This window comes from Dama dama, chromosome 11, assembly GCF_033118175.1.
Source record: "Dama dama isolate Ldn47 chromosome 11, ASM3311817v1, whole genome shotgun sequence".
In the NCBI taxonomy this organism is placed as follows: Eukaryota; Metazoa; Chordata; class Mammalia; order Artiodactyla; family Cervidae; genus Dama; species Dama dama.
Genome location: NC_083691.1, coordinates 92,155,425 through 92,174,741, shown reverse-complemented (window position 1 = coordinate 92,174,741; position 19,317 = coordinate 92,155,425). Strand labels below are relative to the sequence as shown.

The 19,317-nt window shown below is 43.0% G+C and overlaps 1 protein-coding gene across 3 annotated transcripts in view; it reads right to left on the bottom strand.

The window, feature by feature from the left end:
• Window positions 1-289: 289 nt before the first annotated feature.
• Window positions 290-19,317, bottom strand: part of DGUOK (deoxyguanosine kinase) — a 35,779-nt gene continuing 16,751 nt past the window's right edge. For 2 of the 3 annotated variants that reach the window (XM_061155745.1, XM_061155747.1), the window contains 5 exons: window positions 11,487-11,674; window positions 7,198-7,345; window positions 1,626-1,741; window positions 965-1,064; window positions 290-531 (listed from right to left, as the gene is read on the bottom strand). In XM_061155745.1, the coding sequence (XP_061011728.1) occupies window positions 505-531; window positions 965-1,064; window positions 1,626-1,741; window positions 7,198-7,345; window positions 11,487-11,674 (579 nt within the window). In that variant the 3' untranslated portion in view covers window positions 290-504. The remainder of the gene's footprint in view (window positions 532-964; window positions 1,065-1,625; window positions 1,742-7,197; window positions 7,346-11,486; window positions 11,675-19,317) is intronic. The other variant, XM_061155746.1, reaches the window with a different exon arrangement.

Sequence of the window (19,317 nt, the reverse complement as noted above, 5' to 3'; positions counted from 1 at the left end):
GCCTGGAGTTTGAGCTGCATTTCCTGGCTCTGCGGGCTTGGGCTTCACATCCACCCACTCCTGAGTCACGTTATTCCCCTTCTTCATGCCTAAGGCAGAGCTTGGTCAGGGTTCTGGAGCAATTCCTGCCCTGGCATGTCAAAAGGAACCAGTGAACACACAGGGAAATCTGACAGGTGAAGGATTTAAAAGCAAGCAAGGACTCTTCTCAGGTGAAAATGGCTAGTCTAGAGGGGAGCTCAGAGCAGTAGATACAAGCTGAAATAAATGAACAAATGGATTAACAAAATCCACAAAGGCATAGACTTTATTTAAGAAGTCCTTAAGATACAAAAGAAGACGAGGGCTAGGTCTACGGATAACAGAAGCCGAACCCCCCAAGTGTCAGAGCACTCTAGGGGTAAAAGCAGGTGGGAGCAGGGGACAGAAAGGTGGGTGGTTTGGTATTTTCTGGCTTTAGAAAGTCAGAGAGCCAAGATCCCAGCTAGAATATCCCAGTACTGGTTATAGATTCTTTACAAAGATGTTTACCTGTGGGAAAGAGAAAAACGAAAAGTTAAATTTCACATTTTCAGGAGACTATACACTAGTCCATCCATAATGCATGTGTAGCCAAGCCTTCAAGTTTTTTGTGAGGAAGAGAACACAAGTATGCAAGGGAAATGTGACCTGCCCAGGGTATCAAGTGGCAGAGCTGGAGAGAACCCAGAAGTCTCATTTGCCTAGTTCTAGAATACCTCAGACGAGGAAGTCAGCTGGAACACACATCTTAAAAAGGCAAGTATTTAACAATTATTAGCCCCAAATACTTTAGAGAATAGAGATTATAATAATAACTTATCCAAGGCCCCACAGGCTTTGGAGTTTGAAATGCAATTTGAGGCGCAATGCATAGGACCCATACTGAAGTTAGGGAGTGACAGAAGTGTAAAAAAAAGAAAAGCGGGAGTTAAGATCTTCCCACCCTCCTCATGAGCTCTTCTTGTATGGTTACTTCTTCCGAAAAATCATCATTGACATCCAACACGAGCACTGGGATGTTCAGCAGAGCCTCAGAGTGGAGCCTGTAAGAAGCACGAATATTTAGGGAACAGAAAAAAGACGGTAAGCTTCACATACTCACCAGTCTCAATAATTCAGAACACCTCTAAGGTCACAGGGCTTCTCAGGGAAATTTCATGTAAACAGTTTAAAAAAGGAATTCAATAAAGCTGGCTAGAAAGACGAGACTGAAATTTCTCTTTGGTCTGAAGACTGATACTGAAGGTCAGAGCCCCAAACAACTTAAATGGACAGCAAACTAGGGATGTTAACTTAGTACACACTGACTATTTTTCAGCCTTTTACCCTGAGTCAACTACTTCATCATCATCAATCACCATGTTCAGTCTAGGGGAATATCGAAAAATAAAAAAGCTGGGAAACAGAATCTAGTAAAAAAAGTTTTTTGGAATATATGGATTATATCCAGTATTAAATTTCTGATGGGGATAATGCTTGACAACTCCAGCCACTTCCAGGACATTCTGAGCCTGCTTAAGGGGCTGCGTGTCCAGCTGTCTGGATTTCAATGACTGGCTGCAGGAAGGCGACCTCTGCCCGCTGCTGCTCTCTCCTCCACTTACGGGGTCGTCCTGTGGACCAGCCAGGCTTCGTGTTGACCGTGAAGCTGCTCCAGATACGCCAGCTCAACTCCTTTCTCCTCTTGCCTGGCCCTCCGGTGTAGTCTCTTTAAACAAACCTGAAAGACAGTCCCCAGGCTCTGCTGAGCTCATGGGTTATCTCAGCTGTTACAAAAGCTGGGGGGCTCTCAGGCCTACTTGCTACGTCTATCCTGGGCACTAGCGCTATGACATTCCTTCTGCGGCCTTGTTTTCTTAGTGAATCACAGGTTAGTGGCAAACATCATCTACCCTAGGAACCTGGAATTATTATTTTTTTCCTCCTCCCTGCCACACCCAGGAAGTCACTGAACTCTCTTTCATCTCTCTCCAGCTGGTTCTCTCCTTGCCTCTCTCTCTGCCCTGTCCTGGTCAGGGCCCCAGCATTGCTCACCTGGACTATGGAGCAAGAGCCTTCTGCCCCTCTGCCTCCTGGAGGCAGTGAAGTGTATGAAGGAGCACAGGCCTTAACGTCAGAACGTCCAGGACTAAATTCCCATCTTCACCAGGCACCAGGGGGTAAGCTTGGTGGGCTCTCACGCCCTCTCATCAACCCCACGGGTCACTGTGAAGACTCACACAAGGGAGCCCGTCAGTTCCCGGCAAATGCTGTCTTTTCTCCTACTCTTCCTGCTCAGTCCACCCTTCCAGAGTATTGCAATAAACAGCTGTCCCTCAATGTGTGCAGTGGGGGTTGGTTTCAGGACCCTCTGGAGGTACAAAATTCCAAGGCTGCTAGAGCCCTTTATGTGTGTGAAATGGCAGAGGGCTCTCCACATTGGGGGTTCCATGTCTGGATCCGGAGGGCTGACTCTAATGGTATGACTCTCCTTGCTTAAAGTACCTCACAGGGTGCTTATCGCCTGCAGTCCCAGGCACAAGGAAGTATGAGTGACATCATATTTACAAAAGGGTAAGTAATTTGCTGAAGTCATGTCGTATCACACATTCACTCTGGGGCAGAATGCAAATTCTGCATAGGTCAAAGTTCAAAAAATAAAAAAGTGAGGCTTGAGACTCACTGTCTCTCAGTCCTTCCAGTGTGCGCATAATTCCAGTCTGTCTTCATCTGGTCAGAAAATCTGAAGCACAATGGCTCAGGGACTGCGACCTTCTCCTTTACTGGTCACACAGGGCCATTCCCAGAGTCTGGCCACTCCTAACTCTCCACTCTTGACATCCTTAGCTCCTTCCTCTCCTGAAGCCGGATGTGACCTCCTGTCTGCGGTACAGACCAAGCTCTTTCGCATCTCAAAACTTTCGCTCTGAATGTCTGCTTTGCCTGAATTGCCTTCCTTCCTCTCTATGCATGGCAAACACTTCATTATTCAGTGTCATCTGTCCTGGAAGAACACATAGATTAACTCACTGATTTAGGACTTCTCTCTTTCAAATAGTTAAGTTTTATTCACAAATGCAAACTTTTATCCCCAAGTACAATGTATACTATTCCCAAAGATGCAATCTTCGCTGTTTCCCTCTTGTACCATCTTTTCTCTATGGAAAGAAAACCATATAAACAAATTTCATTTATGATCTTCTGCCCAACTTTTCAAATTGATTAACACAGGTTAACAGTCTAACATGCTAATACTTTTAGCACTTAGCCCTTTTCATCTCCTTCCCTTGAATCAAGAACTGTTCTAAAGTTAGATGAAGTCCTTGTCCTAGGGATTCTATAATCTAATTAGATAACAAGTAAAACAACATATGCAAAACAGCAGGTCAGGTGCTCTACTGTGAGGTTTGGATCTTAAGCACAGAAGTCAGATAAGGAAGACAGCAACTGGGCTGGGGCAGTCCGAGGAGCTTCCTGGAAGAGGCAGGGGCTCCCCCTTCGCCGCTGGTACCAGCTTACTCAGCACACTCTGTGAGCCAGGCACTCTCTGGGCCCTGGACAAACAGACCACTGGTGGCTCAGCTGTATCACATGACAGGAGGAGGTCTGCACGGGGTGCTCTGAGGGCACGGTGACTGGGGGAGACCCAGAAGGCAGGCCAGGATCTGTCTGGTTCAGGGCTGAGCACACGGCCTGGCAGGACAGGTGGTCAATGCATATTTGTTGCACATATTCACTGAATGTTTTCATTTCTGACCTAGTCTATCTCTGTTGACTGTTTGCTACTACTTTCATCTTTTTCCATCTCTACTTTCCTTCACTCTGAACCTCCTCTTTTTCCTTCTGTCATTCTGTCCCTACATCTTTTCCTCATTGCTGCCTGCTTCAAGACTTCTCCCTCTGTTCCCCGGCTTCCCCATCACACAGCTTTACAGCCCTGATTAACCACAACCCAGCTCTCTACCCCAGTGATGACAGATGTTAGTGACTGTTGTCTACTTTCAGAAAGATTTTACATATAGACGCAGTCTTACCTCCACTTAAAAAATATATATAAAAGGTCTCCTATTACATACTTAGTTCTTATTTTTCTTAAGAATATGTTTTGAAGATTGTTATATGTCAGTATAGTACCTTCCAGTTCTTTTTCATGGCTTCAGAGTTTTTCAGTGCATGGATGGAGCACAATATATTTAACTGGCCTCTACTGATGACTACTTGGGTTGTTTATAATAATTTGCTATTATAAACAATGCCGCCCTGCACACGAGCCATTTTGCCTAGGTGGGAGCATATTTATGGAGTAAATTCCAAGAAGCATGATTAATAGGGCAAAACTATGTACCCTGCTAGCACACACTGCCAGACTGCCTCCTTAGAGGCTGACCAATTCACATTCCTGCCAGCAAGGTAGCTTCAGGATTTCTAAACATAGCAAAGCTACCTAATTTTCCTGAGAGAAAAATATTATCAGAATTAATGAAAACGCGTATTTTTTAGAATGTGACGTTACGTTTTCAATTATACACTAGGGCGGAGCAATTCTTTTTATAAAAACTGTAATTATTCATTCATTGTTGGCAGGCAAACACTGATGCTAAAGTCTTTCCTGTTAAAATAGGCTAACATTTCCCGTTGCACTATTAATTTACTTAATAGAGCAAACTTTTCTCCCCCCACCCAGAAGCCTAGGTAAACTTCTATTTTGAACATTTCGGGTAATTCTTGCTGTACTGATACGGTTACAAGTTCTTAAAAAAAAAACCCAAAACACCAGCCTTGTGCAAACAGTGCTTCAGTCTGGTTCCTCTTTACCTCAGTCCTCATGGGGAGGACGCGCTGAATGTGAACTGGAGAGACAGTGCAGCCACAAACGGCAGCTGCTGTTCACTCCACCCCACCCTCCTAGACCGATCGGACTGACTGAGGTCAGACAGCAGCTGGACAGGGACTGCTCGTGGGTCTGGCCCACGTGCCACCGGTCCCCAGGTCTCTGCAGCACACAGCGTCCAGGCTGCAAACACGGCCTGGCTCTTGGAGGCACACTGGCCAGCCGCACTCTCTCTTGCTGATTCTTTGGGGCACTGAGGCCCAGCCATTTCTCTTCTGATTTTTTTCCCCCACTGTTGGTTCACTTGCTTTTTACAGGTTAGTGAAGAGTAGATAGGAAGGAGCAAAACGCCCTTCTGAAGCCCATCACATGAGCTCTAAGCCAACATCTGCCGGGACTCTGCACTGGGGACTGGGCGCTCACACCGCTTTCTACATAGCGATGTTTCACTTCTGTTCTGCTCTCTCACAGTCCCTCCGGGTCTCACAGCAGAGGCCAGGAGTGACTTCAGGGGAAGGAAATCAACATTCTCGGTTCTAGTGCCATGAAAATAGCACCAAAATCCCCATCCAATCCCAAAATGAATAAGCAATTTTTTTCTACCATCAAGTTGCAGTAATCCTTAATCCTTCAACCCTTATTCTACCCCAGCTGAAACACCTCAATTCGTCTCTCCAAAAAGATGTTATCAGCTACACCATAATAATTACAATCACCACCACCATTGTTATCATCCTTGTCCCATCTCACAAAGTCATTCCAAGTACACGAAGATGTGGGGAAGACTTTCTTCCTTTCCGTGCTGGGTCCCAGTGTCCCAGCAGGTTAGGTCAGGAACCAGGAAAAGCTTAGGTGTCAGTACTTTCAATTCTTCTCTTAATGCTTAGCCCCTCAACCGACTGCTGCTTTCAACTCTCCACCCCATGAACTCCTCCTGGAAACCTGTCACCTCTTCAAATCCAACCACAATCCTCACTCAGTTCAAGTCCACAATGCTCTTAACTCATCCTTGGCTCAGGCCACAAGCCTTCCTAGGGGCCAGGACTTTCCTCTCACCTGAACCCTACATTCGGCTACCTCAAACCATCCTTTTGGCAGGGGTCTCCTTCTCCCCTAAACACTGACACCAATCCCCGCCCCTACAGTACAGTCACGTCATAACTGGTCTCTTCTGATCCCGCTCCCAGGAAATGACAACTACTGCAAGAAGTCATAAGTGTGCGAAGCTCCCACCTTCAGCTTTGCTCTTTTCACAGAATGTTCTCAGCCCTCTGGCTTCACTGCATCTCCAGCTGAGTTTCACTTAAACCTGAGACCCTACTTACTTCCATGGAATCTCTATTTCCTCACAATCTTCAGAAGCTCCTGACATAAAGAGCCCCGATACCTGGTCCCTTTCACACCCAAGGCCCTTGCCTGCTGCCTCCCTTCCTGAGGTCAGGCCCTTCCATCCGGTCCTCTCCCCTCTGATTCCCGGGGGCTCTCCCACCCATTTTCTGACCCTGGCCAGTCTGCTCTCAGGATTCTTCCTTCCACAAGATTGGTCATATCCCTAAAAGCCTGGCCTCTAGCCTGAAGAGAACTTTCCCTCCTAAGACTATGTGTTATACCTGGCATTTGACTGTACGTCAGATATCTGTCTAAAAAGGTGAGAGCAACACATCCCTCAAAAACACCCCCCGCCTTGACTCCCACTCCAGAAGAGCCCTTAAGAAATCACGTGTCTGTGACACTGGATTGGACAGACAAGGACCCCTCCAGGGGAAAGGTTTCCAGGGCCTGCCCGTGGCTGGCAGAGCCAAGGACCCCTGCCGTCTCCAGAGACTCCACATCACCACCCTACTGTGTGCTGGGCTGGCCCCATGGTCCAGGTCAGAGGTCATGGATGCAACTCCCACAGTCCATCGTGCCTTACCAGTGGCACTCTTAAGGTTCAAAAAAACAGACAACGAATTAGGAGAGTATCAGGATGAGGTGAGGAAACCCTCTTCGTCCTCATGACATGCTAGTCAGGAAACCATTAAGACCACCATGGACTCTGATGACCCAGTTAGAGGGAAGGAAAAGCTGAGGCAACTGGCTAAAGATCAGCTGGTCAGAGGGTCGAAACTGTAGATCCAAGTGATAAAGCGCAATCTTCTCTAGGTGGTCGCTACATCAAGAGGGGACCCTTTAGCCCTCTGCTGCAGAAAGCCTATGGGAACTGGGTCCTTGTGTTAGAATAGGAGGGTGCTCACCCACTGCTCTCCATGCTCCAGGTAACACCCACAACCAACTTTCTCCAAATGGAAAATGAGAGGCTCAGAGAACATCACCTCTTAAGTTTCATATGGCCCTAATGTTTAAGGCTTTAAATTCTGTCTTACCTGGGGAGCAGCCTGGAGGTAGATGAAGCCATGTAATCTGAGCCGGCTGGCAAACTCCTGCAGGAGAAAATAATGCCAGTCCTGATAGATATGCCATTCAATGTCACTGAGGGAACCATTTTCAAAAAGAGTCTTTGCAAAGATATACCTGGTTGGAAATGTAGGTGGGATGGGTGAGGGGAAGAGAATGGGAAATGGAATGAAAGGCAAAAGAAAGAAGCAAAAAACACATTAATAACAACTTGTTGCACGTCTGTCCAAACCACATAACCTTTTTGGCTCCTTACTGATTTTTAAGAAGTCTGAATTCTTCACCTACATCTTTTGCTCAATACTGAGAATAGCATTTAGACTTTAGAGGCCAAAATCTCTGAGTGGATTAATCCACTGGAAGAAAAAGGGCACTGAAAGACAGTACCACTGGTCGCTAACAATTTTCCCTCCTGGAAACCAGTCAAAACGTGTGCAAATGGTGTAAATGCAAACTTTTAAGGTTTCATTATTACTGTAAGTAAGCCCCCAAACAAAAAACAACCTAGTATAAAGCACCCACGACTTGCTTTAAGGACTCAAGGGCTCTGAGGCTCCAGGTTGCAGAGCCATCCTTCTGTCTAGCCGAGAAGTAGAGCAGGAACTGTATTTAAGTCATGTCCCCTGTGGAGCAGGAAACGCATTTCCTATAACTGCAGTATCACCAAGAAAACAAACTCTCCTCCAAAGCAAGCCTCCTCTGCTTCTGAGCTTCTAATCCAGATATGAGAAGGCTAAATCTAAAAATCAGTCTCACTTTGCCCCTTGCTTACTTCCGTAACTAAAGGAGCACCTGGTAAACAAGAGGTCGGAGCCTACTAGAACCATCGTTTCAGGAGGGGCAACTCCGCTTTCCAACCTCAGGCATCTGGGTACAAAACACAGTTTACATCTCAAGCAATGAATTCCAGCTCCTAAGGCAATCCTCAGCAACTGGCTACTTCTGGAAAAATGAAATTCACAAGACTTGTCTACGAACGGCTCAGGGAGGTATACACCACAAGGCCGCGAGTGCTGCCTAAGAGAATGGGTTGGAGAGTCACAGTCCTGAGTCTGACCCGCCTTCACAATTCACTAGCTGTGTCACCAGGGGCAAGTCATCAAACTCGCAGGCTGCTTCTTCCTCTGTCATAGATAACAGCTGAACCTAATTCATAGAGTTGTGAGAACTGTACATAATACTTACAAGGTGCTTAAACAGTGACTGGCACATACCACTAAAGACACCTTAGCTGTCACTGTAACGACCTCGTTGTCAGGCTATGAAGGCACTAATTTGGGAGCTCTAGAAGCCAACTCTTCCAGTCTGAAATGGTTTAACTATAGCCTAGCTGAAGGCAACAAAGAAAAGAGGTGCATTTCTAATTCAGTATCTGAAAAATGTTTTCAGCTTCTTCATAAGTAACATGGAAATGCAGATCTTATAAAGAGCAAGTAAATATCTGTTAATTAGTCTTATAAAAGGCCCTGACCATTTTTTTGGGTATGAGCACTTCTTTATTTCTCCAAAGCTGGTAGTGAAGGGGCAAGAGGACGTAGAGGCCGTGGTGCTAAATGCTGAGGGGCTTGGGGGGAGCCACTGCAGCCTGAATGAGGGGCTGCAGGAAAGAGCCAGCTTAAGCACCAAGGCATCAGGGTCCCTGCTCTAAAACCACATGTTATTGCTTTCTTTCAACTCAAACAGAAAAGATTTAGATTTCTCCCCTTGTCATCCTCTCTCCCAAACAAGCCATGCTCCTCCTCTGGAACACATATGACACACCTGAGCAGGTATGCAGCCTCAGAGCTCCCTGTCAGACTACGGTCACCATGAGGGCAGGAGCTGGGTCTGCTCTACTTACTGCTGCAGCCCCCAGGTCTGACCCAGTGCCTCAACACAGGTGGCATTCAGCAAATCTGTTCCTTTACTGAGCCAAATGAATACATTTTTAAAGGAGAGAGGCTCTAAATTACCATCAGGGTTAGAGTGTGTAATCAGTTATCCCTTCTGTCCCAAAAATGTCCCCTCTGAAGAAAACATCTAGGATGTTGTAGCTGCCTACAGTGCAATCAGTTGTCTTCCTTTACAAGTAAATGTTAAGATCGCGTATCTTTTTTTTGGCCATGCCACGCCACGTGAGGGATCCTAGTCCTCCGACCAAGAATCAAACACATGCCCCCTACAGTAGAGGCACAGAGTCTTAACCACTGGACCGCCAGAGAAGTCTGGAGATCTTCTAATCAGATCTTCTAAAGTCCATGTACCTTCTAAACAAAGTATTTCTATTTTTAAGGGGTCTTTCACATGTCTACCTCACTAAAGGGCTGAAAATCAAAAGACCAATGGCGAGTATGTTTCCAGGCAGGTAGCAATATGTAATTCATCTTCCTAATTCAAGAGGCAAGGCTTGGGAGAGGGGAAAGGAAGATAAATAGTAGTTTATCCAACAGTTGAAAAAACAACAAAAATCTATAGCTCAACCATTTACAATTCACATATTAAGCTTTTAAAAAGAACAGGCTCTTTCTTGGGGTCTACAGAGAAGGAGTGCCTAGCCTATAGGGTTTGCATTACATATCTTGAATGATTTTTAAGTAATGCTTAAAAAAGTCACAATACATTTACAAATGTTCCCTTATTTTTCCCTCCAGGAGGCTTATGGGAGGACTAAGAAGCAGAGCTACCTTTGTAACCTGGAAGTAAACAGGTAACCAATCCAGTGTCTTGAGAAGGGAATGGACAGGGCTTCCCTGGTGGCTCAGCGGTAAAGAATCTGCCTGCAGGAGACATGGGTTCAGTCCCTGATCTGGGAAGATCCCACATGCCCCAGAGCAACTAAGCCCATTTGCCACAACTATTGAGCCTGTGCTCTGGAGCTGGGGAGCTGCAGCTACTGAAGGCTGCATGCCCTAACGCCCGTGCTCCCCAACAAAAGAAGCCACTGCTCCCCTGAGCACCAAGATGAAGAGCAGCCCCCACTCTCTGCAACTAGAGAGAGCCTGTGCAGCAACGAAGACCCAGCACAGCCGAAAATATATAAATAAAATTTTTTAAAAAGACGTGAATGGACAATAAAGTGAAACTTTCCATTCTGACAATTCAAAAGGGCTTCAGAGCTCATCATGCTTTGAGCCACCCTCTCACACTGACATAGGTCATTCGTAGCCCTCAGATAAAAAACCCTCAGCGATGTCCAGATCGAGGCACCCGCATTTCACCTTCAAATGGCTGAAACACAAGTCTCAGCCTGGTCTTGTGGCAGAACCAGGAATTCTGGCGTACAGACGGACTAGCTCCTCTAGAATAGAGGGGCTCAATTCCCAAGCTAGCTGCTAGCCTTCGTGAAAAGTGACTCCTCACCTCACTCCCTCGGGTAGATAGCACAATGCCCTTCCCTGGACCGATGCTGCTGCTGCTGCTAAGTCGCTTCAGTCGTGTCCGACTCTGTGCGACCCCAAAGACGGCAGCCCACCAGGCTCCCCTGTCCCTGGGATTCTCCAGGCAAGAACACTGGAGTGGGTTGCCATGTCCTTCTCCAATGCGTGAAAGTGAGAAGTGAAAGAGAAGTCGCTCAGTGGTGTCCGACTCTTACTCAACCCCATGGACTGCAGCCCACCAGGCTCCTCCGTCCATAGGATTTTCCAGGCGAGAGGACTGGAGTGGGGTGCCATTGCCTTCTCCACTGGACCTATGAGAGACTGGATATCTCTTATAGACTCTAGCCAATAATAAGTCCTCTCACACGACAGAGTCAAAAATGGTTAAACCCAAGATAGAAGTCAATTTTTCAGATGTGCTTCTACTGAGAAATCCTTTCGCGAAGAATAAAACAAGGATGAATGTATTTCTCCTATCATTTTAGGAACACAGATTTTAATTCCATCTGCTTTTTTCTTCAAGGTGATAACCAGCCACTGATTCATCTGGTTTGCTAGAACATACGCTGCTACTTAAGTGTCTCTCCCATGCCTTTCTGCATATAACGGTTATACTAGGTATCCACCAGCCTGCTTCTGTGACAGAAAAGAAGACAAGGTGAAGAGCCAATGTGAGAAATTAAATGCATTTAGTTTATGAAAAACACAGTTTCCTTTCTTGACATGTATGGTAACTGTGAAACTGTAAGTCTGAACAAATCTCTACAGTGTTGTCTTTAAAAAGAAGACAATTTTCCCAAGGATAACATTCAATGACAAGAGCAGTAGAGGGTCTGAGCAAGAAAAGAAAACCTGCAGTGCCGAGCACAGAGCTCATGACCGGCAGAGGATCGGGAGCTTACCTGTCGCTGTACACAGACCTCTCAAAGATCTGCACTGCCTTCCCAAGCTCTAGCAGCTTCTCAGGGAAGGGTTCCAACTGTACTTTCAGGCGGCTCAGCAAAGAAAATGTCTGGAAGGTGTAGGACCATCGTGCTGGCTCCTGGTACATCATATCCACCAAGTTTCCAAGCCTGGTGGCAGCTCCGGCCTAGAGGGAAATTACAAAAGAGAAGAACTTCTTAGGAGGCACATTTCCTTCACAGTGCTTACCATCCTTCTACCTTGTACCTTGTGGTCACTGAGAGAAGCAATTAACAGAAGTTTCCTCCCGCTAAAAAGATACTGCATCCCTTACCATTTGTGTAGTCAAAGCTACACAATCAAGCAAGAGATTTTCCTCCTTTATTAGATGAGAATCTGATAGATGGAGGTGACATGCCACCTTCAACATGGCAAAGAAGAGCAGAGGTAGAACCATCCACAGAATAAGCACATTCACCGACAGACGCGTTTGCAGAGCGTGTCGGAGGGAGAGTTAACAACGACGACCATCTAAAGCTCTACTTGGAATCATATTGCTCCTACTGCAACACTATGTTGCTTCTCATTTGTGGTTCTTTCTTTCTAAAACTAACCCAGACAAGAAAGTAACTGACTATAAAATCCAACCGACAAAACAGAGTTCTGTCTCTCTTATGGCGGAGCTACAAGTTGTTAAGCAAACACACACACAAACAAAAACACACAAATCCTTCCTCCTGGATTCCAGACACTTTACGAAAGGCACGTGAAGACCCACTTACTCAGCATGTGCAGGTGGGAACGTGTGTAAGATACTCAGGAACCCTGGATTCTTTCCTGGGCTCTGCCACAGACTCAGTGCAAAAGTGAGTTTTGCGCAAAGCACTCTCATCTGTGTTCATTTAGTCACCATTAACTGAAGGCCTGTGTGGATGAGGCGCTACGTGAGCTAGGTGCTGTAAGGGGTACAGAAAACAAAATTAAGATTTATCTCAGTGTTCACTGCGCTATGCTGTCTCATTTAATCTTCAAAACAGCACCATGAGGTAGGTACCACTGTTATGCCCATTTCCTTGAGGAGAATATCCACTCAGAAAGGAGACGGAACTTGTTTAAGGTTTCATGGTAAGTGTTGAATGGGGACTCAAACCTGGCTTCCGCTAACTTCTTCATTCTGATACTTCTCTATATAAAAGTGAGCAAGACATGGTTCCTAAATTTAAGGAGCTCATAATGCAAACAGAAAGGGGGTGACAAAAATATGGAAAACTGGGCTATAAAGCAGAACATACAACAAAGGGGTGATCACATATGGTGGAGAGAATCTGGTAAGTTTCTGGAAAAAAGTGGCATTAAGCTGGGAAGTAAATGGTACATGGAATCTCCATAGATGGAAATGGGGATTAAGAAGAAAGAAGTTCACGTAGAGACAAAAATATTGGGGTGGGGGGGGTGGGGAAGGGGAGGTTAGACAACCACGAGTGGTCCAGTTTCACAGAATATCAACCCTGGATTCCAAAGAAGGGTCTTACGCTTTGGAAGGTTTCATCAGGAACAATGCAGGTAGAGCACACAGATCACAAAACAACTTCCCTCCTTCCAGTCCCAACCCACAAACACAACCAGCCTCACAAACGGCCCCTGGCTGAGAGCTGGAGGGTGAAGCAGGAAGACAAATGTGGATCTACTAGGGTCTCTGGCAGGGTCACTGGAGACTGTAGGGAGCCCGTGGTGCGTGGCATAGTTCTGAGATGGCAGGAAAGCCAGCTGACTGGAGTGGGGCACTCTGCTGGCAGAGGCACCAGGCTGACTGGGTGGGGGCTTCTACCAGCAGGCTTTGGGTACCAAAGGGAGCCTGCTGTAGAAGAAAAATCTGTACAGAGGCCTACACGATTTCTAAAGAACCTATCTCAACTACAGAACATGAAGCACATATCCCTTCAGACATATAAACAAAAAAGGGGACAATCAGTGGATAAAAAATACTCAGCAATTCAAAAGGAGTGAACTCATCAATGTGCTCAGGACAAGCAGCCTCTCAGGAGACAGAGCTATTGCCAGAAACAGGAGAAAACGGAAAAAGCTCAATGAGATTCAAGAGACTGCCACATTGATAAGAACAGGTCATCAAAAAAAGGAGCCAGAGACTTCCCTGGAGGTTAAGACCCCACACTTCCATTACAGGGGCACGGGTCTGATCCCTGGTTGGGGAACTAAGATCCCACAGACTGCATGGCATGCCCCCCAACAAAAGAAATGAAGCCATGCTCCAAATGGAACAATATCAAAAGAACATTCTTAGAGGAAAAAAATGAAATTGCCAAAACAAAACTCCCAGTGAAGATAGTAACCAGCAGACTGTAAACTGCACTAAACCTAATTAGTGAGTATCAAACAGAATACTGGTTTCCTCGTGGCTCAGATTAGTAAAGAATCTGCCTCCAGTGTGGGAAACCTGGGTTTGATTCCTGGGTTAGGAAGATGCCCTGGAGGAGGGCATGGCAACCCACTCCAGTACTCTTGCCTGGAGAATTCATGGACAGAGGAGCCTGGCGGGCTACAGTCCATGGGGTCGCAAAGGGTCGGACACGACTGAGCAGAGTCAGACACGACCGAGCGACTAAACACAGCACAGCACAGACAGAGTATCAACTCAAGATTTTTCCTAAACTAAGAGGAAAAAAGCAGTAAGTTAAGAAATAAAAAGAAACAGTTTAGGAGATCCAATATACACTGTTACACAGTGGTAGGGTATTTTTTGTTTTTTCTTTCTCCTGGAAAGATACATCAAGCTGTAATGTCACCTTGTCCCACAGCAGTTAATACAATTTTGTATCAAATAACTTTTCAAACAAGAGCTAAAATGATGTGCAACTTCACAGTACCCATATTTCATGTAAAACTACCTACCCAAAGTAAACAATTTTCTTTCTCAAGTGATGAGCCCAATACAGAGAGGTGAAATGCCACTCCCTCCCAGAGGAAGACCACTACTTATAAGGTCTGTCTCTCATCAAAGTTTACTGTCACCGAGAATCACTGTCTGCTAGAAACATGACATATCTCTAGGTATTTTAGGACAAAAATAAATTTTAAAATCATGGTATTTTTACTATGGTACCGTTCAGGTGAAAAAGAAGCCAAAACCAAAGAAAAAAATTAAAGAGTATCTCTGAAGACGTGACTTTCCACCAGAGAAATTTGCTGAGTACCAGAAAAGATTTAATACGGATTTACATATGTGGCTTTCATATTTTCTCTTTCTCTCTCTCTCTCACATACACACACGCACCCAGATCTATCCTGGCAAGATGTCAATAATTCATAAAAACAAAACAAAAACCTAAGGAGGGGGAAATATTAATTTCTTACATTTAAAAAAGGATCAGAACCACATAACACTTCCCTACAGCAGAAACCTAGGTAGTGTATTAAAAGGCAGAGACATTACTCTGCCAATAAAGGTCCCTAGAGTCAAAGCTATGGTTTTTCCAGTATTCATGTGTGGATGTGAGAGTTGGACCATAAAGAAGACTGAGCACCAAGAATTGATGCTTTTGAACTGTGGTGTTGTAGAAGACTGTTGAGAGTCCCTTGGACTGCAAGGAGACCAAACCAGTCAATCCTAAAGGAAATCAGTTCCTGAACAGTCATTGGAAGGGCTGATGCTGAAGCTGAAGCTCCAATACTTTGGCCACCTGGTGCAAAGAGCCAACTCATGGGAAAAGACCCTGATGCTGGGAAAGACAGAAAGCAGGAGAAGGAGCTGACAGAGGATGAGATGGTTGGATGGCATCACCAACTCAATGGACATGAGTCTGAGCAGGCTCCAGGGTATGATGAAGGACAGGGAGGCCTGGTGTGCTGCAGTCTGTGGGGTCACAAAGAGTCAGACACAACTAAGCAACTGAACATCACAACAGAAACTAAAGACATTTTAAGATAAGCAATCACTCAGAGACTATATTAATACCATCTACATTCTAAAAGAAAAAAAAATTCCTCTAAAATAAACTTCAACCAATTGAAAAACGAATCAAAGAATTAAGAAATGGGAAGAAGTGGCAATAAGAAAACAGTGTTCAATGAATGACCAGCAGAAGAGAGTTAAGTATAAATTATTATTAATGCGGTTAAGAAGTTTACTGCCCATTTCTATAGTTAAAAGAGAAATTTCCAGGAATTCCTTGGTGGTTCAGTGGTTAGGACTTGGTGATTTTACTGGTAGGGTCCAAGTTCAATCCCTGATTAGGAAACTAAGATCTCAGAAGATATACAGCCTAGCCAGAAAAAAAAGGGAGAAATTTCACTATGTACAAACATTTCAGAACTAAAAAATTACAGATTTCTATGCTTGGGTGGTAGAGCCTGGAGAAAAAAGTAATAAAAAAAAGTAGTGAAATTTATTTTTTTCTTTCATGGAGACGCCATTAACATTAATAAATAGGTTTAAACATGAATATATATATATATATATATTTTTTAATTGAAGTATATATAGTTGATGTACAATATTATATTAGTTTCAGGTGTACCACACAGTGATTCTGTATTTTTGCAGATTATACTCCACTATAGCTTATTACAACATAAATGGCTACAATTCCCTGTGCTATATAGTACATTCTTGTTGCTATTTAATATGTAGTAGTCTGTATTTGTTAATCCTGCATTCCTCACTTGTTCTTCCCCTTCCCCTCTCCTCTTTGGTGACCACAAGTTTGTTTTCTGTATATGTGAGTCTTAAACATACATATATATATTTATTATTTATTTAACATGCATATTTAACATGTATTATATATATATATATATATATATTTAACATGTATATTTTTAGTTTAAATGTTTCCACTAGCAGAGTAAAAATAGTAAAAATTTCCACAGGAATGAAGGGGAGAAAGATGAAACAAATATTTAAATACAGAAAAAAGGAAAAAAAGGAGATGAAAGCACAAAAATAAGGGGTGGCAGGAAGAAGTTAAATATAATCATGATCAAAGAGAAAAATTCCCAGGAATGGGAAGCAGACCCTCAAAATGGGTCAAAGCTAAAAATCCTGTCCGTAAGTGAGACACCAGAACAAGATGACATAGATTAGTCGAAAACAAAGGGGCAGAAAAATCCATCAAGCAGGTGCAAGTAAAAAGAAAGCAGATGTGGTAAAGCTGTATTAAGAAAAAAGCACTAGGGACTTCCTTGGTGATCCAGTGGTTAAGAATCTGCCTGCCAACGCAGGAAACATGGATTCAATCCCTGGTCCGGGAAGATCCCACACGCCTTGGAGCAACTAAGCCTGTGCTGGAGAGCTGGGGAGCCACAGCTCCTGAGCCTGTGCGCTGAAACTACCGAGGCTGAAACTACAGAGTCGGTGCTCCGCACAGGAGCAGCCATCACGATAAGACCACGCGCTGGACTAGAGAGGAGCTCCCCGCTGCCCGCCGCAACCAGAGAAGGCCAGTCTGCAGCAACAAAGACCCATTTATTTTATTTTAAAAATAAAAAGTAAGTAAATAAACATTTTTAAAAATACAAGGAGAAATGGACAAAACATAATAAAAGCACAAAACTTTGGTACACTTCTCTTAGAATTTAATAAAAAAAAAAGTAGAGAACTTTGAGGATTAGACTCATTTTTTTCACATATCAGAAACTGGGATACATAGTACAATGCTTACTAAACATAACAGACATTTTAATTATTCCTTAGGAGTGTCACTAAATTGATAATGTCTCATAATCAATGGCATCTTAGAATGGATAAAATATGTCACATCCAACTACACAGAATTTACAGGAAATACATACTCTTCTTAAAAGTCCATGGCAAACTTATGAAAACTGACCATACACAGGCTATGAAGAAAACCTCAGTCAGTTTCCCCAATGAGAAACTGTATAAGCCACACTGATCATAACAAAATAAAACTAGAATTAACAAAATAATAGACATACAAAATCTACTCAGAATATGTAAAACACTAAAAATAATTCTTAAGCATAAAATAAGTTAAAACTACAATTACATATTTTTTAGAAATTTCAATTACAGTCTCATATGTCAAATCTAGAAGATAGGGCCAGAACTTATTCTATGAAGAAAACTTCCCATTGCAAATGCTTTTATTGGGTTGGCCAAAAATGGGTGGGAAAAAACCTAATGAACCTTTTTGGCCAACAGTATTATTAAGGCAGAAAAAAGGGGAAAATACACAAATTAATCATTAACTTTATTAAAGAGTTTTAAAAATACAAAAATTCTGAGATATAAATTTAAAAGCAAAAAGTAATGAACTAGAATGCAATTCCCAACAGAATTAAAAATTACAATCTATTAATTGCACCTTTTAAAAAAGAATCATCATCTACCAAGTCTATCCCTTTCAAAATATTCACACAGATAAGCAACATCAGACAAACAATAAATTAACTCTCAATACAGAAGAATTTAAAGCATAAAAGAAGACATGTGCTAATTTTACATTATTAAATTTGAAAATCTTAATAAAAGGCAATTCTTTGGAAAAAGATTATCAAAAGTGACTAAAAACCCTGAATAATAACTGAGGAAGAAACAGTTGTCCAATATTCCCCCCAAACAACACTAGTCCATGTAATTTTGAAACTAATTTCTATCATACCTTCAAGGAATAGATAATTTCTATACTAAAAATGATACAAAGCTCAATTCATTTTCATAACCTTGATGGTAAAACCTGTCAAAAACTGTATACCCAAATAGTAATACCAATTAAATTTATAAATACACACGCAAAAGTTCAAACAATGTATTAGCAAATTAATGCAACAGTACACCATGATCAAAAGGGTTCATTCTAGGAATGTGAGGATGACATCATTATCAAATCTATGACTAACACGAAGAGAAAAAAGCAAAAGAAAGAAAAATCCCACGATTATCTCACTAGATGATAAAAAAGGCTTTTGATGAAAACTTAACATCTGATACTGATAAAAACAGTCACTATCTTAGTAATAGAAGGGGACCTCCTCCACACAGCCTATTGAAATGAACGACCAGCACAGAACTTAATGATGATACATTAGAGGTAGTTTCACTAAAGATAGAGAAGATAAAGGTGGCTACCATCACTGCTATTATTTAATATTATTCTGGAACTTCTTTCCAACAAAAGAAAACAGAAATGAGGTTTGGATATTCAAAAGCCCTTACAAGTCATTAGTATTTAGGAAAAACTATTATTTTCTAAAACCTCAAACAAATAAAGCAAAAAAAAAAAAAAAGAGAGAGAGAGAGAGAGGGAATTAAGTCACACAAGACATATACAACAATCAACTGCTTTTCTTTAAAACAGCAATAACCAGTTTGAAAAAGATGATGAAAAAACAGTTCCCAGTCACAATAACCACAAAACATATAACCACTCAGGAATAGTCAACAAGACTATTACTGGAAATGCAGATAACAATTGGGGGAAAATTAGACTTCTGTAACTTTTAAAGTCACATAAAGGGTAAAACCTTAAAAGAAAAAGAAAGAAAAACAAGTGCATGTTTTTATAATCTTGGGCTTGTAAGAGGTCTTTTAAACTTTCACATCAAAGGCAGTAACTACGAAGAAAATGTAGATCTGACCACATAAAAACTTAGAAGTATTATATTGCAAAATATACCATATAGAAAAGGAAAGGAAAAAATGACAAAACTGGGCAAAGAATCGACAGTATATGACAAAGAGTTAAGATATTTAACTATACAGTGAGTTCTTATGAAGCCATTACAAAAGCCTAAAGATCTCAATGGGGGGGGGGGTGGATAATGGCAAGAGCTTTGAACAAGCAGTTCACT